The 27,897-nt window shown below is 31.9% G+C and overlaps 1 protein-coding gene across 22 annotated transcripts in view; it reads left to right on the plus strand.

The window, feature by feature from the left end:
* Positions 1-27,056, plus strand: part of ADGRL3 (adhesion G protein-coupled receptor L3) — an 859,466-nt gene extending 832,410 nt beyond the window's left edge. For 7 of the 22 annotated variants that reach the window (XM_060299415.1, XM_060299418.1, XM_060299419.1 and 4 more), the window contains 4 exons: positions 349-445; positions 18,048-18,176; positions 22,736-22,753; positions 24,683-27,056. In XM_060299415.1, the coding sequence (XP_060155398.1) occupies positions 349-445; positions 18,048-18,176; positions 22,736-22,753; positions 24,683-25,482 (1,044 nt within the window). In that variant the 3' untranslated portion in view covers positions 25,483-27,056. The other 15 variants (XM_060299427.1, XM_060299430.1, XM_060299422.1 and 12 more) reach the window with 5 other exon arrangements.
* Positions 27,057-27,897: the final 841 nt, after the last annotated feature.

Consider the following 27,897-nt stretch of genomic DNA (forward strand, 5'->3'; position numbering starts at 1 on the left):
AAAATAATTTGTTTTACCTTAGAAATTTAAATTATTAAATTCTATCTAGAGTACATTTCTATGTATCTTCATGTTTAAATTGGTATAGTATGTTACATTTATTCCTTTTAAATAGCTATAATTATTTCTGGCATAGTCATTTAAGAACACACTTAATGAGAACCAATTATTATCATTAATTTAGTTCCTGATGTTCTTATGCTACTGTACTACAAGCATGTAGAAGTTGTATATTTGCCAGATGCCAGAAATATAAGCCTCATACTGTAATAGAAACAAAAAAGAACATATGTGTGAAAATTCACAGTGTGGTGAGCGCATTTCCTTTTTTTCCTTTCCCTCCTCCAGAGCCGAATTCGTAGGATGTGGAATGACACGGTCCGAAAGCAGTCAGAGTCTTCCTTCATTACTGGAGATATAAACAGTTCAGCATCACTCAACAGAGGTAATTAGAAATAAGTTTTCATATTCACTCTTTTTTGTGATTACTTTAAGAAGTTCTTAAATGCATTGCTGTATTTGCAACTTCTGGACCTTGTTCCATGTGATAGGAATATTGCAAGGATATAAAACCTGGTTGAGTATAGTAGTGTGTTCCATTATTCATAAGCCTTTTTGTTTTTTCAATCCAGAATTTTCAGGAGATCTTTTCTGAAAGTAAGTTAAAAAGTGAGAAACTTCTTTCTCTAGTCATCTGCCACTGTTATAAACTGGTGAGCTGTCAGGCCTCATTGGAAGCAGTGAAAATGGGCAATTATGTAGCTATATAGTCTGCTAAACATCATAGAGTTCCACATTACCCCACGTATAGAGCAATTTCATAGTCTTTGTGGAAGTAAAATTATACTCTCTAATACATACTTAAGGCAACCTGTGTATTTGGGGAAAAATCCCACCTAATCTTAATATCAAAAAGATGTGTCCAGATAATATTGGATATTTAAAGATACAGAAGAAAAAACCCACTATATATAAATCTTATATATATATAAAATGATTTTTTTGGTGTGTATGTGCTTCTGGTTAAAATGCTTCTGGGGTATCATTTTGGTTTTGAAAATGAAGTTCCCTTAATCTACTATTTTGTTTGTGGTTGATCTTTTTATTGCCTCTGTCTCTCTCTTTCTCCCTCTTCTCCCCCTCCCCACTGTGTGTGTGTGTGTGTGTGTGTGATTAAAATTAAATTGACTGCAGTAAAAATGAGTAGATATAATGTTTGTGGAGAGCTAGAGTACACTACACTCTGTACAGGGAAATCTTTAGAATACACTTTTATCTGGGGGGTGGTGCTTCTATGAGCACATTCTAATTGCACTGTCCTAAAAGAGACATTTTTTAATGCATATATTCAGTGGTTATTTTTATGATTGACATTGTTATTTTTTTTAGCCTCTAAGCTAGAATTATTTGTTTGTTCTAAACCTGTTTCTGAGAGCTTTCTGTTATATTAAATGCTACTTAGAAACAATTTAATAATTATGGTTTACGATTAAGAAAGATTCAGATGCTGGTGCTGTTAATTACTTTTACTCAAGTAAGTTGCATCTTATTTATATAAAAGAAGTTACAACAAGTAGTGTCTAAGTTGAATTTGATATAGGGATTCATCCATATTATATTTAATTTTGATTGATTTACATACTTTTATTTGTGGTAGTGATATAGTTAACTATAAGCTAGTAATGATATTAAATTTTCTACATCACTTTTGCTTAAGTTAAAATAGTGAGTGCAAATATTCCTCCAAATCTGAAGAAAATACATTAAAATAAAACAATTACCTTCTTTTATTTTGTTTCACTTTTAGTTTATTTTACATAATATCTCTTAAGTATTCTTCTCATTTTAAGTTTAGTTTTACTGGTTAGTTTGTGAAAATTTAAATATGAATACTTTTAACTTTCTGACATACTTCCTGAACCACAGAGAACAGATTACTTACACATGCCTCCAAAGTTTAGGAACAAATTTGCTTTCATAGTGACAGATTTTTCTTTTTACTTTAAATAATACATAGAAATAATACATAGAAAATTTACAGTATGTTCCTTTAAGAAAACTATTCTTATTAATAAGATTTATTATTAGAAGTATCTTGCATCTAACGGTCACAGCAGCCATAGGATAAGTGTCATTTAAACAAAAGATGAGATTTAATTTTAATGATGCACTGTTTATTTGCCTACTGTGAAGACAGATAAAATATGTAAAATAACTATTTGGTTTAGCATTATGATCTAAATTTATGTAAAGATAATAAGGTATGCAGCTTTATTAAAAATTATTTTAAATGAATAATTTTTATGACCTTGATTTTTAAGGTCAATCACATTATGTAACATTGCTGTGCCCTTTTTAGTTCCTTCTCAGAAAGTTCAACTTGGAATATGTGCTATGAGGATGACTAGGTCAATTTGAAATATATTTATAGAAAATAATATTTTATATTGTCTGATTATATGTTTAAGTCTGTTTTTAAAATCTTTAGCTCTAAAAGATATTTCTTAAAGTTATTGAAGAAAGGGTATAAAATTTCTTGTGACATCCAATAAGTTACTTTGATGATGGCTTTGGGGAGGGGGTTAAATTGAATTTATGACTTGTATGTTCATGCAGTGATCTTTTCCTTCAGCATATATATTCTTCCTTTCACTCAGTGACTTTAATGGTGGTAGACATCATAGTAATCTTCCTGATCTCCTATATTAATTTCCTAGTTCCCCTAGTCAGAAACTCCTCATTTTATTCTCATCTCATTATTTTTTATCTTAGATGAGTGCAGTATTTTAAAATTTTATTTCTTCATATTATATCTCTGAAGCTAGTCTTTAACTTCCTTCTTTAATCTTGTCTTATTTCCCAGGGTCCTATCCTCCCTGCATTCAGGCGTGTGTATCATATTTAGGTAGGTGGCATCCAAGATTCACCTTTCCAGATAAACAGTTCAGTCACCTCAGCAACATAATTATTCACATCTATTTATTCAAAAAATTATATTCCCTATTATTAAAATAAAATGTTAGGCACTGCATTTTTATATCTTCCTGTACAGTATTCTAACTTCCCATTCATTCTTAGTTTCTTACAGCTGCAATTTTTTTTTTTAATTCCAACTCCATTTTCCTTTCTTTCTAACAGATACATTAAATCTCTTATGTTTGCTTTTAGAGTACTTCTGACCTTTGAAAACTACAAGAAGTTGTCTAAAAATTAGTCCTATTTTCACTTCAGGTTTTCTTTCCTATTCATAATCACTGCTCAATTCATCAGAAGAATAATTATTTTAAAATTCTGTACGTCTTATCACCTATTCTTCCACACAAGAATCCATCAGTATCATCTTTGGGATTCATTAAGAATAAAGCATCTACCATGCAGTGCAGAAATCTTTCTCAGTGGTTTTTAGTTTTTCAAATCATCTCTAATATTCTGTTCTTGAACCAGCTTGTTACATCCTATGTATCAGTTTACCTGTCCAGATTTCCCAATGTGATAAATTTGATTACTATTGGGATTTTACTCCTTGTAATCAAGCAAGACCTTGGAACATTTGTTGATAATTTTCAATTTATGTAATCATTCTTATATATTCTCTTTGGGATTTTGTTATTTGGTCACCTCATCTCTTTAAAAACTTTCATTACATTGCCCTTTGAATATATTTATGAAAATGTTTTCCAGGTGTTCTCTATACATTTTCAAAATTTTTTCTTCTGCTGACTTGTTTGCTACAATGCTACACACTCATACGAAGCCAGAATTTCTTGAGGGCAATACCCAATACTCCAGGGTTACCATCAAGTTAACTTCACCGATGCTGCTGTATACACAGGTAGAAGGAGCTTTTTGAGAGCCCTAAGGTGATGGTTGATTACAGAGAGTTTCAAGGAAAGTTAACTCTTATCCAAACCCAAGTTTCACAAACCCCACAGGAGGGTTTATTCATTTGTTCATTTAAACATATACAATTTGCACATACCTCGAAGACAGTCCTCAAGCCCCAAGCTCCTCCCAGGCCAATAGAACTCTAATCCAAATTTCTGGAAGCTCTAAGTTCCTGATAGTAGTAGAAACGATTTGCAGCTAAGGTAATCTTTTTCACCTGTATCCCCTACCCACAATCTCTGCTAGCCAAACAGCATTCTGAGCGATTTAGATTAACAATACCTATAAAACTTGAGTTTGATCCAAAAATGAAGCATTTGGTGAGAAATTTCTCTGGTAGTTCAATTAATTGTTAAGCATTTCCACTCTTTCTGTAGATTTATGTGGAAATTGGGATTTTTCTGAAATGAGACTTTACTAGGCTTTATCATCATGAATAATATAATTGCATTTCCCACTTTCTTTTTTTTAATAAGTTGAATTGACATCAGAAATTTCAGTTTAAAATCAAGGTTTGCTAGGTAGCTGCTACCAATATGGTATTGCTATATGGATTACCAAAAGGTGGCCCCCCTCCCAGCTGTGGATTGCAAAAATGTGCCGCATCTGAGTGGCAGAATTAGCAGAAAGGCATTTCTCCTTCTGCAACAATGACTTGGCCGGCATTGTGGGGTTTTATTTCCCCTACCTCCCATTCTCCATCTTACCAACCTCCCACACAAGTTAATGCAATATAGATTTTTATTCATGGAGATCTGACCAGTAAAGCTATATTTATTTAAGCCATATTTAAGTGTTATATAACAGAAGAATGTCTAATCTGTAGTTTTTTTTGCATAGAAGTTTTGAGTAAGGAGTTTTAACCCAGTGACTTTGGGTAAATTGCTTAACTTCTCAGTGTCTATGTAATAGGGATATAAACAGTACCCACTTCAGAGGGACTCTGAGAGGACTGAGTTAATATGTGTTAATTGCTTACAACATGCCAGGGACGTAATAAGTACTATTATTATTCTATTCAGAAGTTCACTTATATTTTCTAACAAATGAAAACTGGTCCTTGCCAGTGCTCTCAAGAATGTTATTAAAATTCATCATTCACTACCAAAGGTTTCTTTTCCTTTGTATTTCCTAATAATAATAGGTGGGAGGAATTAAGTGGTTACCTGAATGTCAAGTAAAAGAAATAATTTACGTAAAATGGTGCTCCCCTTGATGCTAACAAAAGGAAATAAACTCATAAAACTGAATTATCTCTTTTAAATTAGAAATTAAATGCAAATTACATCTGCATAGTTGTACTTTCCATTTTTGATTTGTAACTATATTTTAGCAATGAGGAAATAAAGGTACAATATTCCTTCTCCCTACCTTAGATAATGATATAAACAAGCACTGCCTTCTCTTTCCTCCAAGCCCTCCTACCCTTCAGAGGTTTAGAGAACACTAGTTAGACAGGCCTGCTAAATAACCAGTTATGTAGCAGAGTAGGGATGTGACTCATTCCCTTTTTAAACTCATATCTTCTCAGAGCCTGTATTGTCTTTCCCAGGAGGCTGGTCACTGGCACGGATGAAACTTCACAATAAATCACCTGCTGTCTCATTAATATTCAGGCTACTAAACATATCTTGTTTTTATGTTTTTAAAGAAAAATACAAGTGAAAAGGTATAAGTGGTGTTCACCGCGATTAATGATTTCTATAAATTAAAGCTACTAGGGTGAACACGCAAACTCATTCACTCCATTTTATTAATGTTAGTAAATATAATTTGGCTTATATGCCTAAAGTGTCATATTGCCCCAAAGCCTTGCTGTTTTGAAGGATTATAAAATCATTTGTTATAAATATTAACCAGATTCTAATATAATCTGACATTTGTCAAATTTGCAGAAACAGTTAATCATATGCCTAAGAGTACTTCTTGCATAGCTAACAAATCAGACTAGGCTATATAACAAATTATTTTTTGTTTTGAGAAAGTATTACAATGATATGAGCACAAATATAATAAGTGTCCCATGGCATGGAGAAATTTCTCATTTGACATTCGCCATTATATTTATATCTAGTATTTTTTGACCTTTATATTCTTGATTGTAAATGAGGCAACAGTGATTTCTGTGTTAATTTCTTTCCTTTGTATGTGTCCTCAATAATCAGAAAATGTACAATAAAATAAGGATATCTTCTGTTTCAGGAAAATCAGTTTAATATACAAAAGCAAAATAGGTAAAGATTTTAAAAAGTGAGTTGCTGCATCAAATAGATAATTAAACAATACTACTAATACCCTGATTCCTAATTCTAGGAGACCAAGTAACTTTCCGAATGAACTTTTCATTGTAAAATGGAATATATTAAATATTGATCTCTAGTCAATCTGGGGCAAATGTTCTTTCTATAAATTGTTAGCAGGAACTGAAAAAGAAAAACTTTTAAAATGCTTGCCCAGTGAGTCCTTCTTATGTTTTGTTCTTAACTTTGTCTCTTTGTTCGGAATCCTTGAAATCATCCAGCCTCTCACAGTCAACTACACAATATTAAAAATGGTTTTATTATTATTATTATTATTATAGTTTTCAAAGATCCCTTCACAAAGGCTTATTTATGTAGAGTAGATTTCTCATTTTTATGATTTATTATCTTACTGCCTTTATATATAGTTAGCAGTATCTCTTACCTCTTTGTTATAAATCAGACAAGCCACAGTGGGTTACCTTGATAACTTCTAAATATGGTGCTATAGAACATTTCCAATTGGTTTTAAAATATTACTGTTTTGTATAAGTTGCTGAGAATGTAATTTTTTTTAGAAAACTATCTTTTTTGAGAACTAAATGTGAATACTACAACTTATCTTCAGAAATTAGTGGTATTCTTTTCTCTGATAGAACACAATGTGCCTCTTTATACTCTTGGTGAAGTTGGGTTTTCTCCTTTAGTGTGTGTAACTATCATTTACCTGTTTTACACTGTTCATTATTTATTATCCATTATCTTTATATCCATGAAGAACCTGGGTTTTCTGGCAATTTGTCCAAATCACATGGCTAATAAAGAACACAATCTAAATTCCAAACGAGGGCTTTCTGACCACACAGCCCTACTTACAATAATAAAAATGTTCGTTATTTTCTTATGATGACAGTTTTACATGAAACTTGCTGAAGACTAGAATTAAGTTTCCAAGAATGTATTTCAGAATGATTTTTATCACCTCATGAAAATAAGATATTCTTAAAGAACAATTATTCACATCTTTATTTCTTAATTTCCTTGATGTACTATTCATTTCTTTCCACTTTATTTTGTTATAAGTGCAATTCTTTAGAGTGGATTCATTCATCCTATTTACTTAGGGAAGGAGAAGCTTTAAAATATTGTGAATATATGGGGAGATGTATTGACCAATAACATTTTTTTACAAAACTATTTGATATCAAATATGCTGAATTACTATACATAACTGTTCAGTTGTAGGACTTAGATTGCAAGAATTTTATAATCATCTTTTCTCCTGGAAGTTCTCAAATACCAAAAATCTCAAGATATTTTATTAGTAGAATCCTTTTATCTTTAATTTTTAATTTCTTATATTTCAGTAAAAGGATAAATATTTTGGTCAGAGCAAAGACTGTGTTTAAAAATTTTGGTAAATAGCTTCTGCCTATAATCATTTAGTAATAGAACCAAAGATATAACTTTCCCAAATCTCCATACTCCTGAATTTGATATTCCTTGAAACTGTGTCCTCTGTCAGGGCAATATAATAATGCCTAGAACAGATAGGAAATTTATTTGAGTTGACTTCAAATAGGTAGTGATAATGTTATAAATTAAACTTCTTATTACTTTTATGTGCTAATTCCAGTTTCTTAAAAACTATGAAATGCCTTATAATTCAAATTTAAAAGCAAAAAAAACTGGACTGTACCTCTCATCTGGAAAAATATTCCTACTGTATTATAAGCATAAAATTGTGATGCTATAAATGCGGTATATAATAACCAAAGTTAACTAAAAGTCATCACTTGTTCAGATTATTTTTTTCTAAGAAATAGATTGTATTAACCTATATCTGCTATTTGAAAGTGAATAGAAGTTAGTTCATTTACATGAAAAATTAAAATATGGAAATGGGATATATGTTTAGCATAAGGAGGTCTTAGAAAAAAAAGATACTTAAATACCAATAATTGTGTATTATCAAGATAGCCCCTGTTTATTGCACACTGAGGCTTACACTTTATATAGTTCAGCCTTATATACTGCATGCCATTTAAAAATAAGTGTTTATGTGATAGGCTCTCCTATAATCTTCATAATAGACTTTCCTCATAGTTTATTATTATAAGGAATGTGGGTGCTTTAAAAACTAAAACAAGTTACCCATCACATTCATAGATAGTAATTTATAACCCCAGAAAATCACTGGAGAACTAAGAAAGATTTAAGAGGATATACAGATTGAAGGAAGACAGTTAGTCCTTGATGTAGAAAAATAGAAACCAATATGTTTCCTGAAACAGTCTCAGTCTAAACAGAACAGAGCTGGTTATGATTATATTGACAAAATAAGCCTTCTCTGAACAACATAATCAAGAATCTCTTTATTCATAGATATCTTGTTTCAATTCATATCTACTTTTCTCTCACATACTTTTTTTCAAATAAATTTCCAAATATAAAATTCAGATTTAGCTGGTATAGACTTTCTGCATACGAGTTTGTAAAATTTGTACAATATAAGAAAGTATACCAATAGAGGGCAGAGAAGTATATGAAAAGTCATATTTTCTTCAAATTGGTAAATTATTTTATATTGTTAAGTAGTTATATTTTCCTTTGTTCTGAGGTTTGTTTTATTCAGCAAAACTTCACAAGCAGTGTGAATTTACAAATAAAATGTAAAGCAGTGTGTGATTTACAAATAAACACAGCTGTGGGAATGACTACATTCTTACTAGAAAGAAATGGAATTTACTGCTATTTTACCTGTGGATAAGCATACTTGACCCATTATCTTTGGGCTCAGTATTCTTTGTTTTGAGTACTATGCCAATATATTGAAAATGTCCAAGTTAAAAGCACACAGAAATACATGACTTTGACCACAAAAAATGAGTTTTAGAGATGAATGACTGAGTAGTATAGATTCATCATTTCTACTTGCAAATCAGCCACTCTCTATACTGTAAAGCAAAGATTCGTCAAGAATTATGATTTCTAAGCCTACCACTGTTGTCTAGAGCAGTCAGAAAACATAAGAGCTCTGAGAAGCTTCTTTTTCAATAAAAAACAATAATGAGTATCTAATGGTATCAGTTTCTCCACTGCAGCACAACCGGGTTGTGTTGAATTTCAGGGCCAAAAAAAAAATGTATATACATAAAATAATACTTTAAAGCTTTTAGAAGAAAATATACTTTAGATTTTAGGTTAAAGGAGTTCTTGAAAACAAAGATCATAAATTATAAGAAAAAGACAGATAAGAGTCCTATCTCAAAATTTAAACAGTACTCAAAACAGGTGAGCTACTGGAAGGAGGTGTAAACAATACATATAAAAAACAAAATGTTAATGCATATATTGTATCAATAAATAATCAATAAATAAAATTCAACAACCTAATATGTATGTGGGCAAAAGATAAGAAGAGGCAATTCACAGAATAAGAAACCTTTACAACCAATAAATATATGAAAAATTATTCCATCTGTCTGGTAATCAGGAAAATGCAAAGTATAACAGTAATATGAGATACTTCATACTCTATCAAATTGGCAAAATGTCAGCCTGACAATACCATGTCCTAGCAAGAATTTAAGAAATATACACTGCTTATGGGAAGTGTGAATTGATACATACATATTTGACAGCATTGTGGCAATATGTTGTAAAATGAAAATGTGGACCACATATGACCCAGGAATTTTACTTCTAAATGTTTATTGTAGAAAAACCCATGTATCTGATGAAGAAGACATGTATAAAGCCAATTAGTGCAAAATAAGGGAGAACAGAATACGTAATTTCTAGGATTCCCAACTCTAAAGCTTTGAATTTACATATTGAAATAGAGGCAACACCTCTACATTCAGAATATTTCATTTTATACTGAACTAACAATGACCCGATCTGTACTCTGGAGAAGACATGTCATTGAAATCCATATTAATAGATTCCCAGTGAATGAATTAGCTATTAAAAGAAACTGAAGTATCCCTGAACCATTTGAAAGAAATTTAATAGGCAGGTTGATTAAAATTTAATAGCTAACTTGTTGGCTATTAAAAGTGCACAGTGTGATAAATCAAGATGTCAGCTCTTCAATTTATGACTTTAGAAAAAAATGATGAAAAAGATTTTGGCTTTCAATAAAGCATTTCTTTGACACTTTGTAATTTCATTAATTGTTTGAATAAAAACAGTAAAAAATATAAAATTATGGTTTCTATGGCTTTAAAACTTGTATAACTTTTAAGGATAGTATGCAGATTATTTTAGCTTTGTTTATTATTATAAACAACTTGGTCTTGATTAATATGGCTGTCTCTATTTTATAAAGTAGCCCTTTAAAATTGAACTAATCATTGCTTACACTGGCTTTCTGTAGATTGCATGTGTGCTGATATTGTTTTGTTACATAGAAAAGCAAAAAATAGGAAACAAAATATTTAAAATAGAAAATGCCTATTGAGTCAGTTCTCCACAGTTCTAGAAGTCTCTTTTATCTATTTACTTTTATTTGTTTGTTTATTTATGTTATGTGAATTAATATGTGAATATGAAAATAAAATAATTGAACATTACAGAAAAGCATATTATAAAAATGTAATGCACTCCTATAAGGCTCCTAATAAAATTTTGTTGAAACATATTTTTGGGAGAGGGTGCTAAAAAATGTTTGAAAATCGCTGATATAAATATGTTTAAGAAAAACTATCAGAGTCATGTGTGACCTTGAATAAATTATGAACATCTCTGGACCTGCGTTTCTTTACATATTGAGTGATGATAGTAGATTAAATAAGATTAAAATCTTATTCCATTGTAAATTCTGGATTATAACCTTTCTCCATTATGTTATACTGCAATTGATTAGGTGATACTTACATACATAAGATATATTTTGGGTATTCTGAATCATTTTTTCCAGTTTTCTTGTTTATATTATAGGTCACTCGCCAAAGAAAGAGACATGTCTTTTTTCCTGTATACCTCTTTTCTTAAATATTGAAAAGGAAGTAAAAGCCTCAGGACCCTTTCACCGGAAAGAAGTGCAGGCATGTGTGTGCACAACGGAGCACACAAACATACACCAAAAGCATTTTACATACAATTTTAAGGGTTTCACAACTTCATAGATACCATCTCCTGGTGAAAGATTCCTTGCCTTACACTGAAGTTAATATTCTAATTCTATAGAAAATACCATCATTAGTGAAATTATTTTTACTTGTTACAAAATGAAGTCTCTGCTTTCGGCCAAAATTAATGTGGCCCAAAACAAAACAAAACCCAAGCACAAAGCTGAAAACAAAAGCACAAAGTCATCACTCAGTAGTAACTCTGCTGTGTGTATAACTCTGACTTGTATGCTCAGTCGATATATATAATGAAAATGACTTCATAAAAGAAAAATATGTCAAACCAAAGGAGAGAGAACCATGAGGGAATTAAGTGGAGGATGAGGTACATTAAGAAAGAAAGAATCATCCAGGTGAAGCTATTTTATTGAAATAAAACAGAACATTTACCATGTTACATGTTTATACATAAAAATTTGAAAATGACGTATATTGGTATGTAACTATTAGAGAATGGTGTATTCATTTGGTTCATTAGATCACCGAGGTCTTAATTTATAAAACTTTGGCCATTCGATATGATAAAATAAGAATGTAACTACATTTTTTAAAAAATGAAGTGTGAGGGGCGAGCAGAGTGATAGTTCAAGTTATTTTAAGAGCTTTTCAGTATACTTTTGTTAGCCTGCTGTCAAGAAGAAACGTTGTTTGAATTATGTTTCTGAATGATATAATATAGATTCAAGTGAGATCCAACTGTCACCTTGTTTCAGATCTGTTCTTTACTTCACAATTTCAAAGCAGGCAGATCTGCCTTGGAGTTTCAGTCCTCAATTACATGTTCACATTGAACTGACCTAGGCAGTGCTGTCATTCAGGGCCTCCCAATGTCAAAACACCTATTTTATTTTCATAAGGAAAGAAATGTAGCAGTTTTGTGGTAAAAACTACACATTTGAAAAGTGTACTCATTATTCCATTCAAATTTCACTCATTTAAAAACTTTTATATCAAAAACATCAGTCTTCAGGTATAAAGTTAAAAGAAAAAAAAATCTTCTTAAAATGATTATCTGTGATTTTAAACTTAGTCTTTTTTCAGTAACTTACTGTCTTACAAAAAAATCATCAGAAAAACTTCCCTAAGTTTTTCAGTGTGGAATATGAAAATTCTCTTTTGCTTTCTATCATGCTTTCACCAGAAATAAAGATTTTGTGCTTGGTCTTCTGTCGATAGCCTTGTTAATGATTCGCATATGTTGAAATTCAATGTTAATTCCTTTTCCATGGTTTTATGAAAGAGCTGACCCTTGTTTCTGATAGCAAATATGCAGGTATGACTAGACTGTAGCCAGGATTTAAGGACTCAGAGAATTAAAGAACAGCTATTTTCCACAGCCACCTTGAGCTGTTTTACCCTATTTTAGCTTTTTTGAGTCATGGCAGGTTGTACTGTTTTTTTCCCCTCTAATTAATATCTTCGGTTAGTATTCAGGTAGCATTTTCTATTTCCAAGTAATTATATGAATGTTTATCTTTGCTTTAAAAGTTTCAGTATTATGGCCACTGGTGTAGTATTAGAAGGAAATAAATCACATTAGAAATTAGACAAATGGCACTCTTCAAAAATTTACTCAAAATATAAAACTATTCATAATTGATAAAATGACTTTAGTTTTCATATTTTCAGGATGCCATGGATTTCACATAAATTTTTTCTTTAATTAAGGAAATATTTATTGTGCTCTAAGAACTAACCTAGACATGCGGTATAGAGCAGTGAAAAAACAAAAACCCTATGTATTCCCTGTTTTCCTGGGGTTTACATTCCAGTGAAATTAGCACATAAACATGCTTTTCACATACATAGGCTGTAACTACCTCCCAGCATCAACTGATTTGTGTCTTCAAACTGACTAACCAGTAAGCTTAACTTTTCAGCTGAAAAACAGTGACAGATGGTCTGTAAACACTGATCTTCTTGGAAGTCTTCAGCAATTTCACAGCTATTAGAAGGGAAGTTTACAAATCAGAAGTTAGTTGGAGGTAAGAGAAAGAGGCAGGATGGACAGAACCTTGGAAAATAGTATCAGAATTCAAAGTGACCCTATTAAATTGGAGAAGCAGCTAGAAGCAAACAGAATAGACTTAGGCAAAGACAAGTGAAATGCAGTGCAGCTACAGAGAAAAGACAAAAGTAACTGTGCACATAAAAGATGAAGGTAGACAGGTTCTGTGCAGGTTTTTAGGAAAAGATCTAGGCATTGGCAACAAGCAGGTTTTTTTAGCACAGATGGTGCTACCTTTAAAAAGTATAACTGAAATGCCTAAATGTGAGTGGGTACTGTAGGAAACACTTTCTAGGAAAATTGCTCTTGTTTGGCATGCCAACAGGAAAAATGGCCTCTTGAGGTCACAGCAAGCTGTGAGTGTCCATTAAAAATTATTAACTTCTTACACTAGGTGAATCAAATGAAGGATAATTGTTCAGTTATTCAGACATCTCCCTCATTCTTTCAAACTAGCAAACTCATAGAGCTTACCCATAACCTTACATTCTTTGCAAAACATTAATCACCAAACTTTACATCCTGCTCTGTAGTTCCTGTGACTGAGCCCTCACTTGTGTTATAACTCTCCACTTTCAGGACTAAATCAGTTTCAGTGACACTAATCATGTTAGTTTTAAATGGTATATGAAGTATAAAGATGAGCGATAGTTAAAAAGCAACTTAATTTAAATAGTGATTCTTTTTCTATCAGGAAAAAATGTCCTTAATACCAAGGATAAAAAGAAAACTGACTTTATTTTTGTTTTAAATTGTTTTAATGTGTTTGTGTGATTTTAGATTTAATGGCAGGTAGATCTCCAATCATGTCACTCATTAGGGCTGTAGATTAGTAACAGATTCTGTGTTGCACCCGGATTTGAGGAAGCACCCTACCAAAGCCATGTGGCGGGGACTGAATATTGTTCCATTTCACCAACATTGTGTCATAATACAGCTGTATACCAATCCATTTCTGCTATTGTTGCTTGCCTTTCTAGCTCAGCAGGAATTGATGGTAAATAAGTGACCTTTAAAATTCAGTCTTCCTGTATTAGTAGATTTCACTGATATAAGTACTTTAAATTTAAAGTACATTCAAAAATTAGAAAAACACTAAGAAAAACTGAAAGGGAACTTTATGCTAAGAAAGCTAGAACCAGATTATCTATACAAATTGTGATAGCTTTGTTAGAATTCCATCATGGAGCTCCATTTTTGTATGATTAAACTTTTTTTATTCTCACATTATTAGCTTTTTTGTAAACTGAACGCTAAACAGAAACCAAAATATTGAGTCACCTGCTTCTTGCTTATGCTTGATTTTTCCCAACTCAATTGTTTCCTTATTCTAACGTATAGATCATCTTTTTTTAAATTACATTCTTTTATCATTTATTTATTAGTTTTTGAATTCAGGTAAATTGACATATAACATTATACTAGTTTCAGGTGTATAACAATTAAATACTCGTATATATTATGAAATGGTCACCACAATGAGTCTAGTTCACATTCATCACCATAAATAATTACAGTTTTTTTTTCTTCTGATGAGAACTTTTAAGCAGATCATCTTCTTTTACATCAGCAGGTAAAAAAAAAAAAAAAAAGGAATATTTTCTTTTATAAGCTATATGAAGCCAGAGAAAAAAGTGACGAGCCATCTTTCCAGCCTACTGTTTGTTTTCCAGTTAGTTTAAATTACATAATGTGTAGGAATAAAGGGAATGTGTAGAGATGTACATATAAGTCCCAGACATAAAGATCTTACCCTTATTTGATCTATAAGGAAGTGTAAAGAGTTTGAGCAATTTTATATTTTTAAGGTTTTTACCCTAGTTCATTTTAAGTTGCTTACACCTTTCATTTTTTATTTAAATGCTTATTTAGAGTAACTTTAGAAGACAGCTACTTGTGTTAGAAGACTAACTTTCCTTTTTACTTGAGAAAAGGCTGCAATAATAAATATTAGGTAGCAGATACAATTTACAGGTAGTTTGCTTTCTAAAAATGTTGGGCAGACCAAATCCTGTCTCAAACAATTAATCTTAAATTTGTGTAACATCAACAATATCCATGTTTAAGATTAACAGTATTCCATTTTTTATCTGAAAGGCACCGTAGCCAACTCTTTTTAGCTTTTCATACTAATATACCATGTATTTAAGTCATCAATGGGAAACAATAACCTGATATGCCCATTATATGATAAATTGAAGATCTGTCATCTCACTGTGTAAAGACATCTAAATGTATATGAAGTACAATTTCAGCAAATATTCATCGAGCACACGGAAAACTTCTGTGCTAGTTCTATGCTAGTTCTTTGCAGAATGTGTAGGATGCAAACATATGGCTTATTTCCTGATAAAACTGAAACTTTCTAGCTCTAGCAATCAGACAAGCTTTATTGTCCTTTAAATCAATAGTTCACTTTCCCAATTTTGAGGTTAAAATATTTATTTGACTGGTAATTTACTATAAAACAAAGAGCTATGATTAAGAAAAAATTAAAACTGCCATGGCCAAGATTTTCATTTTTTTAACATTTCTATGAGTGACTGAATATTCTTGTCATATTCATTCAATATAGATTACTTTTTATTTTGTTGTAGATTCACTTGCAGTTGTATGAAATGATACAGAGATTATGTACCTTTTACCCAGTTTCCCTCAATAATATCTTGTAAAACTGTACTACAGTGTTACAGCCAGGATATTGACATTGAAACAGTCCTCCAATTTTGTTCAGATTTCTTCTATTTTACTTGTATTTAATTGTGTGTGTGTGTGTGTGTGTGTGTGTGTGTGTGTTTAGTTCACTGCAATTCTATCACAAGAGTAAGTTTGTGTATCCACCACCATAGCCAAGATACAGAGTCATTCCATCACCTCAAGGATGCCTCATGCTGCCCTTTTATTACCATACGCACCTCCCTCCCGTTTGCATTTTTAAACCCTGGCAACCACTAATCTATTCTCCATTTCTATAATTTTGTCATTTCAAGAATATATGTATTTATAGAATCATTCAGTTTTTGAATTGTCTCTTTTACCCAGTATAACTCTCTAGAAATTCATCCAGGTCATTATGTGTATTGATAGTTGTTCCTTTTTATTCCTGAGTAATATTCCATGGTATGGATGTGCCACAGATTGTTTAACTGTTCACCAGTTGAAGGACATCTGGGCTCTTTCCCATTATGGGCTATTACAAATAAAGCTGCCATGACCATTCATCTGTAGGTTTTTGTGTGAACATAAATTTCCAGTTCTCTGGGATAAATGTTCAAGAGTACAATTGCTGGGTGGTATGGTAATTGCACGTTTAGTTTTATAAGAAGCTGCCAAACTGTTTTTCAGAGTAGCTGTACTATTTTACATTCCTACCAGCAAAGTACGAGTGATCCAGTTTCTCTTCATCCATGCCAGCATTTTTGTCACCACCATTTTTAAGTGTTTAATGACATCTCATTATGGTTTTAACCTGTATTTTCCTAATGACTAATAACAGTTATTTTCTCATTATGAGCTTGTTTGCCACCTGTATACCCTCTTCCATAAAATGTCTGTTTATACCTTTGGCCCATTTTCTAATTGTATTGTTTTTGGTTTTGTTTCTTGTTGATTGTTTTTTACTGTTGACCTTTGGGAGTTGTCCAAAGTCCCATATATCCCAGATACTATTCCTTTGTTGGATTGCAAATATTTGTAAATTTGTTTGCAAGTATTTTCTCCTGTTCTATATATTTCTATTCTCTAATATATATATTTAAATTAATATATACCTGTGTTTTCAACCTATCCTTATATAATTTGTGTTTTTCTTTCTTCATTTTTCTTTTCTTTATCACCTAATGTAAACATACATTCTGCCTATCATTTCCATACATGGCCTAATTATATTTAATAAAACTGTCATTCTCAATTTTTTGCTTTTTTGGTTAAATGACTCTTGAGGGTGGGAGGTTGTAAGCATACTGACAGTATGTTAGAGATTAAGTACATCTGTTCATAAAGAGATGAAAGAGTTTAACTTTGTTACTTTGCTATGCCAAAGTCCAAACAACCAGTTGGAAAATGGAATTATATGTATTGCTTGATACCGTGAAGTTAATTTTTATTTAAAATATTTAAAAATAATATCCTTATGATTATTTTATCAGATTTGTAAGTTCACCTAATTAGTATGCTTACTATGGTGTACTAATAAGTGTGATTGCATTTTAGTTTATTTCAATTTAAAGAATTCTTCTTCACAGAATTTTAAGTAATGTCAAAATCTTCTGTTGTGTCAACAGCTGCTCTCCAAATGAGTGTTTTATCATAAATGTTGCCTTTTATTATTTCATTGAAAACAACCCAATGGTTTCCGTGATTGAGGGAATGTTTTGTTTAATTTTAACTTTTCTTTCTGTGTTTTAAACTTTTCTTTCAGCTTTTGTTTTGTGTTATATGTTTTGTTTATACGGAAGACTATATTTTGCTTTGTTTTTGAATTTTTCATTTTTAGCAAGCATGGGAATATATTTTTGCTTACACTCTGGGAAAGAGAAGACCCTAAATGTGGCTTAATCAACATTGTAAATCATTTAATTTCTTTCCCATTGAGTTGGATACGTGCCTTGATGGAAACGTGTGCTTTAGTGGCATATATTTTTGAGTCTAACTAGCTGCCTGCCTGTAATCAGGACTATATCAACTGTTGTCATTCTAAATGTTTCCTTTCCTTTTTTTCAAACACATTTGCCTGATTGACCTTTTTTTTTTCTCTGTCTTTCTATGGGGCTGCTCCAGGAGCCATGGCTAATCATCTTATAAGCAATGCTCTGCTTCGTCCGCATGGTACTAACAATCCCTATAATACATTGCTTGGGGAACCGGCGGTCTGTAACAACCCTTCTGTCAGCATGTACAACGCACAAGGTGTGCTGGAGTTTATTTTAATTTTTTCAAGTGAGAGTCCCAGTTTATGTAGCTTTTGTGGCCACATTCTATTTTTCTTTCTTTCTTCCTGCCTTTTCTTTCTTTTGGAAGCAGATGCACAGACTCTTTTTGCCTTCCACCCCTCTTGGTGCTTTTATTTTCCATTTTCCTTAGGTTTTCCTTAGTAAGAAATGGATTCCTTCCTTCTGATAAACAAATGCTTGATTCATCAATATGTTTTTGTTTCTCTGTAATGTTGTAAAGTGTATTGTGGTTTGTCAGTACTTTTCTTGTTGTTGATTGATTTCTATATTAAATACCTATGTATTCATTTTAAGAAATGAGATATTTGCCTAAGGTAAGTAAGATAAAGGAAGACTTGGTTCAGCAATCTTAAGATCAAGAAAGTAATCTTACTCTGTTATACCATGAATCACACTCTAGGCACAAACATCACTACAGATGAAAGCACTTAGCTCAACTCCATGGAAAACACTGAAATAAGCTGTGGTGGAAAGAACAGTGAATTGAACAGTAGCAGATCAGGTTCTACCATAGCTTGATATTGCCTCTATGAACTGGCTCAGGAAGGTCATGAAATGCTTTTTCTACTGTGACTGCATGTTAAAAACAAAGGTTTTGAATATGGTTCCTCTGTATATCCTCCAACTTTAAATGATTTAAAAATTTAATTGTATCTCAAACACATAAGCATAAATCTCTTTAAAACCACTTACAATCTAAGCATTTTTACATGGCTTTTTACCTTTTCTAAGCTAAAAAATTTATTGGGGTACAAGAAATTTAAAATATTCATATCATAAATAAAGTGACCACAGGAAAAATTTATTCAAGTAAAAGTGTCATAAAAGAAAAATTTTAGTCAGTGATACACCTATTTAAAATTATATTTGAAAGAAAATTCACAATAACAAAGAGACTTTGGTGGTTCCTTCAAGTTGGATGAGACAGATTAGCAATATTTTAAATTTTTCCCAGGCAATCTTGAATAAAATTTCTATTATCCTCTTTGGGAATCTGTGTGTGTGTGTGTGTGTGTGTGTGTGTGTGTGTGTGTGTGTGTTCTTCTCAGTCAGAGGTAAAAGATTAGTGGCACGAGTGCGAAAAACTTGGTGTGCATGCTTATTCCAGAAAAGCATGTTTGTTGCAACATGGTCATTGGGTGTCTAAAACCATTTGAGTTTCCCAGGTGACACCTTGTCAGATACGAAGGATAATTTTAAATTATTTCAAAAATACCAAAGCCAGTAAGTCAGAAGTGACTTCAGGAATAGTCAAGTTGTTTTTCAATAGGATTAAATAATTAAGCAAACTGTCAGTTTTATCCAGTTTCTTAAGGGCCTACACCTAAGAATCATAGACTTAGAATCAAAAGAAGAGATAGAACTCATTGAATCCTCTGTTCCACATTGTGGACGTTCTGTCAACCTGTGCTTAAGTATTTCCTCTAATGAGGCCCTTCCTACCTCGGGATTTTATATATTCAATTGTTGAAGTGCTCCATTCGTTATAAATATTTTTTCTTTTCACCAAGTCAAAATTTGCCTGTGGCTGTGATGCTTAGGTTTGCCTTCTAGAACAAAGATGAGCAGAGCATTTTTCTGCTGTCTGTGGCAATCCTTTAAATATTTGAAGGCAGTTAATCTGGCTTCTTTTAGTCCTCCATTTTCTAGTAAAGCAACCTCAGTGCTATCAGGAGGAGAAAGTTTCTTCATGGTTGTCCCCCTTTACATTGTCTACCATTTGTCAATGTCCCTATTTCATTGTAGCACTCAATGATGTGTATATTACATAATGCACTAAATGTGGTTTGTCAGAACAATTTTGCAAACCTTATAGAGTCTTGTTTGGGTTTTTCCCTTTATTTTCATTGGGCTAAATGACATAAGTGTGTCATTAGAGTATTTTAAATTGTTCTGACATATTAATAAGTTTTGAATGATGTTAAATGAAGATTTACACCATATTTGCATATTAAATCTATTCTACATTATTCACCTTATACAAAGAGTTGTTGGAAATTGTTTTAAAATAAGTAATAGTTTAGATCATATTTTGTTTAGCTTTTTTGATTATTCAGATATAATTTCTAATGTCTTAAATAATGAAAAACTAACAATCATTAATCTGTATGTTTTCCTTAATTCAGTATCTGCCTTCTTGTCTTATCTTACTCCTGGTATCCTAAATTAGGAGATTTTTCTAAGGATGGAACACTATTATAAACACTATCCAAGAGAAATTCTCACGAAAAAATTTAAAATAATACCATATAAATCCAAAGTTTTATTCCTATCGAGCCTATTACTGAATATTGCTATTAAGATTATAAAAAAATACACAAAGGATTCTTCAGAATGGATTTGATGTTTATGCCAGTAAATTAAATTCTACTGACTTTTCTTAAAAACAGTAGTAAATAATTTTATTATTGGTTTTCAGAGTCAGAAATGGAATTGTTCAACTACTTTATGTTTTAATATTTTTGAGATGTTAAACTATGGTAGTGCTTAAAATAATTTTTTTACCACTGAACAAAAAACTTGGTGATTGTCATATTGCTACTAATCTTATGCTTTCAGATGAATGCACTTATATTCTTACTGGCAAGGTGAAATCTTACATGAAATATAGGTGGCTCGGTATGTACTGGAGTGGATTATGTTGAATTACCACTTGGTTCTGTTCTGTTGGTCCTTTAATTCTGTTGTACCAATGCCATTCAAGCAAAGAAGCATTCAGATTTAAAGTATCCATTTTTGTTTGTGATGCCTTTATTTAAAATATGTAAAGATATGTTACAGTATTACTAATGCATATAGAGTTAGGAATAAAGATAAATAATATAATTTTGTTATATCTGTGGAAATATTTAAAACTTCATGCATAGTATTTCTGGACCATTATCTTCTTGTCAGTATTGGAGAATTTAGTTTTTGTTAGATAAATCTCATTATAGATTAACCTGTCAACAAAATGTAATATAGAGAAGTCATGCTTTTACAAGTTAATTTACATTTTAAAGTAACTGAATTCAATTCTAAAACTTTAAAGAAAAACATATCTCTAGGATGGGATATAGTGAAGAATACATTATAGTTGTCAAGAATACAAGGTTATAGTATAAAGTATATAAATAAATATTCTGTTATAGCTTTCAAAGCCTAAGGCAGATGTGAGGAGAAGGAGGTAGATAGTAGTGCACGGAGGCAATCTAGAAGATTCCCATTATGATCCCAGTTCTGCCACTGTTAGCAGAAGTGGCGTTAGATAAGGCTCAGTCTCTTTTGGTTGAAGCTTCCTCATCTTAAAAAGCAGGAACTGAACTTCAGTTATCTCTTATGTGCTTTCCAGTTCTAAAATGTTATCATTTACGGAAGGAGCCATAATGAGCCTACTAGCAATTTCCATCTGTTGCTATACTAGTTTGGCTTTTTATTTCCAATTCTCTTTCTAAATGTGTTTTGAAACTTTAGAAGAAATTTTCTCTGCATTTTGAAATATTGTTGGTCTTTTGCTGAGAAGCAAGTCGACTTTTAAAGTACAAAAACAGTATCTCTAAAGCAACGGCTAAATTATAACAAGTTGGAATCTCTTGAAATGATACAGCCCAATGACATCGCTGGTTTTTATTTTGTGATGATTTAACCTTCTTATAAACAGAATCAGCAAGAGCAGGTTTTTTGACAGGATTAAAATATGAGGGTTTTCTTTTTTTAAATAATTTTGCTACTATTGTTTTTAAAGGATTAACTTTTAAAATGTTAGATTGCATATGATTGTGCAACAGTCCAGAAGAAAACCTGATATTGATTGGTGGTATTTTTTCCCCCCTCACATTTTCTTGATACAGAATAATGGTTGCATTTAGCCTTTTTCTTTCTCCATAGTTATACAGCTTTTGAATATGAGCTCCAGAAATGACAGTATCGATCAGTATAATTTACAAATGATAAAAAGCACTTGTATAGGTACAGTGGGAGAAAAATAACCTTTGTACATGAAAAAAAAAGATACATAAGAGAAAACACAATTATGAAAAGTTCAAAGTGTGGTATTTTTCTCTGTATATAAACAAAAGAATTTATTTATAATCTTGCTGAAAAATTTTAAAGTTAAATGACATTCCTTAGAAGCAAGTATGTCCTAACCTATACACACACACATATACATAATACTGAATTTTAGTTGTGGAAATAGTCATAGCTTGCCCTCAAGATTTTACTCTCTTTGGTTGGTGTGATAATTTTAACTTTAAAATAAGTGTGTATTTGTTTGAAATTTACAAACTGCAGAAACGCTTATTAAAGACTCATTAGCATGTATTATGGGGGTTTCTTATTTTCTGACTAACATTTCAGTATTTTTAATTATGATAAACCATGTAACACAGACTCATGAATTTTGGGGCAGTGGAACTATTTCCTTTGACTCTTTTTTCTGCATATCATCAATTTGCTTTTTACTCATGTTTCTTCTACTGTCGCTGTAAGCTTACTTGTTGTTTTTTCTTTCCTTTTCTTCATGCTGTCGTTTAGAGCCCTACAGAGAGACAAGTATGGGAGTAAAGCTAAACATTGCATATCAAATGTAATTTTTTTTAGTTCACTTTTATTGCATCACATATAGATGATGTAGTTATTAAAAACAGTTCATCTCACAATTTAAAAACTAAAGAACCTATGAATCAACTTATATAAATATATGTTAATAGAGATTAGACGCTTTTGTTGTCTGATTCTTTTATTGTGTCACATAACATAGTTGTTAAGTCTCATGTAATGTTTGTGTGAGTTAAATTGTTTTTAAATTAAGCATTTATTTTTGCTAAGTAATTCATAAACTTTTAATTTTCATTACTACATTCCATCATACAAATACATGCAACATACCCAGTTTATTTAACTATGGCTGTTTTCAAGCCATACCCAATGCATTGGCAACAGAAGTAATAAACACATGTTTCAATGCATCAGTTGCTCAACCATAACCATCAAGCCTACCATAGCAGCCTCTGCAGCAGCAATCACCCATCACATATGGCCCTTTAAAAAGCATTTACTTTTATTTTTTCTTAACATTGTGGATTTGTCTACAAGATATCTTATAACATGAAAATAAATCGCTTCACCCTATGTCTGTGATGGCTGCTTTTTTAATGTATTTAATGCATTGCTATTTTTGAAAACTGTGTTACTTGAATACAGAGTATGCATCAGAAGTCCATATAAAAATTGTTACATTTGGGATACTTTATTTAAACAAGTAATGAACTAGTTGTTTTGGTAAACATAACTGCATCACAGATATAGAATGAATGCTATATTTTCACAAGTTAGTGATGTTTTGACAAGTTTAATAGAATTCTTCAATTAATTGTTCTATAAAGAAATACCCTTTATTATTTAGCAGTATTTGTTAAATGTTTGTGTTTTATTTTCTTTTGTGTTTGCATTTGGAGAGATTTATGGAACTATTATAGATCCTTGGATTTCTGTTCGTTCAAGAAAATGCAAAAACCTTGAAGAAGCATGTGGTCAAATTTATTTCACTGCAGCTGTTTCTTCCCAGAATAAGACATTTAATCTCTTTTAAACCCAAAGTTTAATATGCACACAAAGTCATCACTCGTTATGAAATGGAACCTTTAATACTGACACTGTGTTTTTAGGAATCAGATCCCCCATGTCTTTACACAGTCTTTTGTAGAATTATCTAATGACCCTAAACAATTACTAATGGATTAATATATAATAGTAACGAAAGTACTTATAGCAGAAAAAAAAATTGGAAAGTAAATCCAAATATTTTTTTTTGAAAGTTCCTATGTGCAAATTACTTTGAAGTGCCATTTATTTGACTAGGCATTATTTCATGACTATATCATTCTGACGGATTTAACATAATCCTTTTGTGGTTTTGTGTGTAGGGATTATTTTCAATCTTATAAATTACGTATCAGATCATTAGAGCCTGCTCAAATCTTTTACTTTGACCAGTATATTCAAAGTACCACACATGAATTATGTTAATTTTATACCTATTTCAATTTTAAGACAGCACATAAAATTAAAGGTAATGAATTATTGGATTGACTTTGGTGTGTATAAATTGAAAGCTATGAACGACTACAGCAAAATTTTGCGTTTTTTTCCCTAAGTTATAACCAAATATGTTTCAAATACTGTCAAACAATGTTTGTGTGGAAATTGCAAATTTATAGGGTTTTTTTAAATTCTTTTAAAGATTTACTTTAAATACTTCTTTTCTGTTTATAAGATTTCTATCAATTGTCCAAGTATCATATATATATAGATATGTACATACAGATTTAATATTTTTTTATTTCCAAACATTTTATACTTAATTAAAATTGCTAGCAATTTATACATACTTCATAGTCGGGTGTTTTCACTTTTGTGTTTGTGTGTGTGTTCTATGGCCAATTGGATATAAATGTCATAATGTTTTGTAATCTTTTTCAGAGGGGCTTCTGAACAATGCCAGGGATACAAGTGTCATGGATACTCTACCACTGAATGGTAACCATGGCAATAGTTACAGCATTGCCAGTGGCGAATACTTGAGCAACTGTGTGCAAATCATAGACCGTGGCTATAACCATAACGAGACCGCCCTAGAGAAAAAGATTCTGAAGGAACTCACTTCCAACTATATCCCGTCTTACCTGAATAACCATGAGCGCTCCAGCGAACAGAACAGGAATCTGATGAACAAGCTGGTGAATAACCTGGGCAGTGGGAGTGAAGATGATGCCATTGTCCTGGATGATGCCACCTCCTTTAACCATGAGGAGAGTCTGGGCCTAGAACTTATTCATGAGGAATCTGATGCTCCTTTGCTGCCCCCAAGAGTTTACTCCACAGAGAACCACCAGCCACATCATTACACCAGAAGGCGGATCCCCCAAGACCACAGTGAGAGCTTTTTCCCTTTGCTAACCAACGAGCACACAGAAGATCTCCAGTCACCCCATAGGGACTCTCTCTACACCAGCATGCCGGCACTGGCTGGTGTGCCCGCCGCAGAGAGCGTTACCACCAGCACCCAGACCGAACCCCCACTGGCCAAATGTGGTGATGCCGAAGATGTTTACTACAAAAGCATGCCAAACCTAGGCTCCAGAAACCACATCCATCAGCTGCATACCTACTACCAGCTAGGCCGCGGTAGCAGTGATGGATTTATAGTTCCTCCAAACAAAGATGGGACCCCTCCAGAGGGGAGTTCAAAAGGACCTGCTCATTTGGTCACTAGCCTATAGAAGATGACAGAAATTTAAGCCAACAAAACTGCTAACACCTGGTTGACTGTTCTGAGTTGATATAAGCAGTGGTAATAATGTGTGTACTCCTAAATATGCTGTTCTTAAACGACAAACACAAACTCTCAGACTTCTTTTTTCTTTTTTTTTTTTTTTAAACTGGGATTTTTTTAGGTCAGCCCAGGGGAGAAAGATCATTGCTGAAATTCCCCTGTGCCAGCTTCTTTCCTGTCCTTCCCCCCTCAGATGGAGACTTCATTATGTTAATGAACGAGATTTGAAGAAGATGGCGCTCATTGTGGCCTTGTTGAATTATGTTGTGTTTGTTCTAACATCTCTGATGCTCTGTTACTATAATTACAAGGACCTGATTTTTTAAAAGGCCAGAACACTTGTTTGAAAATTAGTAACAATGCTGCATCTAGATTGGAGTGCTGCACAAACATAAAATCAAAGCAAACTATCACATAGTGGTTTTTAGTCGCTCACAACCTGAATTCACCACAGCAGGAATAGCTGAGGTGTACAAAATAAAACAACAAAATCAATAATGAAATGGAGGGGAATTCTAGAATTATATGCTAAATGCATATTTTATGATTTGCTGTATTAACTGATGATAAAACTAATGGCAGAAAAAAATTTGAACAATTCTATGTAATGTACAGATACTAGCATTGCACATGTAGTCTGCTTTCTGTTCCTCCAGAATTTGAGTCCTGTTAATGTAGTGGAAAAAAAAGAAATTTTCTTTTTCTTTCGTGCTGGTCTTGCAAGTTTGTCTACCAGTAAGAGAGCAAAGTTTCCTTCCTTTCTTCTTTTTTTCTTCGTTTTCTTTTCTTTCTTTCTTTCGTTCTTTTTTTTTTTTTTTTGCCTTTTTTTTCTTTAAAATTTCACATGGCAAAAAATAAATAAATAAATAAAATAAATAAATGAAGCTATCACTTTATAAGAATCATTTTCTAGTAATGCAAACAAATTATTTTTTACAAAAAAAATAAAATAAATAAAATTAGACTTCCTTCCCTCACTATATATCTTTATTCAGTCAGAATATTTCCAAGAACATTTTTGCAATTAGAGCAGGAAGAACTTTTCTGTTTACGGTGCACATCTGTTATAATGCAAAACATATTTGGCAAGCAGTTCATCACTAAGAGAGTAGCTATGATTCTAGAAGTAAAGAGGTGTCAATAGAACTAGTGGGGCTTCTGCATGTGAGAAATGGTATCCCATGGGTGTGAAAGTGCTGAATGCTCAGTCTGTTCCCCAAGTGGGCACCTGCACTACCAATTTTTAAAAGAAATTCACTCCCTCGTAGAAAGAATTGAAAGGTCAATTATTTTGAAGTGATTTTTTTAAAAACTTCTGTTTATTAACAGGAAAATTTATTTATTTGACAGGATTTTAAGTAATGTAGGAATACAAGAGGTAAATTAGCAGCACATATAATTTTTTTTAAATTTATGATCCATTTTGTATGGTCTCAAAGTTGGATGACCTCATTACTAATATTTGTTGTAAAAGTGAAACTTGTTTGCCAACCAATAAACAACTGATTGAGATTTAGAAGATATTGTATTGATGTATGTACTATATGATTAATTATTCTTTTCATTTTTCTCGTCTTTCCTTCTGTTCTCAATATATAAACTTTGTTAATCCTCTGTGGCCCAAATGAGCCATGCAAAAGAAATCAACCTGCTTAAACTAAGCACAAAATTATACAGTTTTTGCAAAGTAATCCAGAAAAATGGGATGGGCATGTTTATGTTGGCTGAAATAAGATGCATAACGTACTTTCGAGCAGGTTAATATCTAGGTTACCATGTGCTTATTTATAAGCCAACTGCAGTCACACGGCTTATTATAAATAAGTCAGCTTCAGTCAGAGATTTCAGTATTGAACTGGGGAAGGGGGGATCATATTTTTTCCTCCTTTGTATGCTTCATTTTGATGTTGGATATTAAATTCACTCAATTGGCTAAAAATGCAAGAATAATGGCAAGGAGAATATCCATTTTATAAAGATGGTACTATAAGACAGTTTTTTGCTAATTCTTTGTTTTTCTATATATGGATAAAATGGGAGGGAAAAAGTCCTTTTAAAGAAACTTTCTAGATCTCCAATTACTGAAGAATCTTTACCAGCAGTGTCCAAGCATGGAGATCCTCCTAGGGCAAAGTTAGAATGCATTTGCCAAATTGTAATTTCTGTTATATTATGTGATATCTTGGCAATTTCTTTTTCTTTATTTTTTTCAAAAAAAATTTAAGCACCAGCCACTTATAAATGAATTTCTTAAGATTAGAAGGAGTAGTTTAGAGAATAGCCAGTAATCTATACATACAGTTTTAAAATATATAACAAAAGAAAAAATTCTGTGCTGGGCCAGAGTACATCATAACCTTAA

Source organism: Globicephala melas, chromosome 5 (genome assembly GCF_963455315.2).
Source record: "Globicephala melas chromosome 5, mGloMel1.2, whole genome shotgun sequence".
In the NCBI taxonomy this organism is placed as follows: Eukaryota; Metazoa; Chordata; class Mammalia; order Artiodactyla; family Delphinidae; genus Globicephala; species Globicephala melas.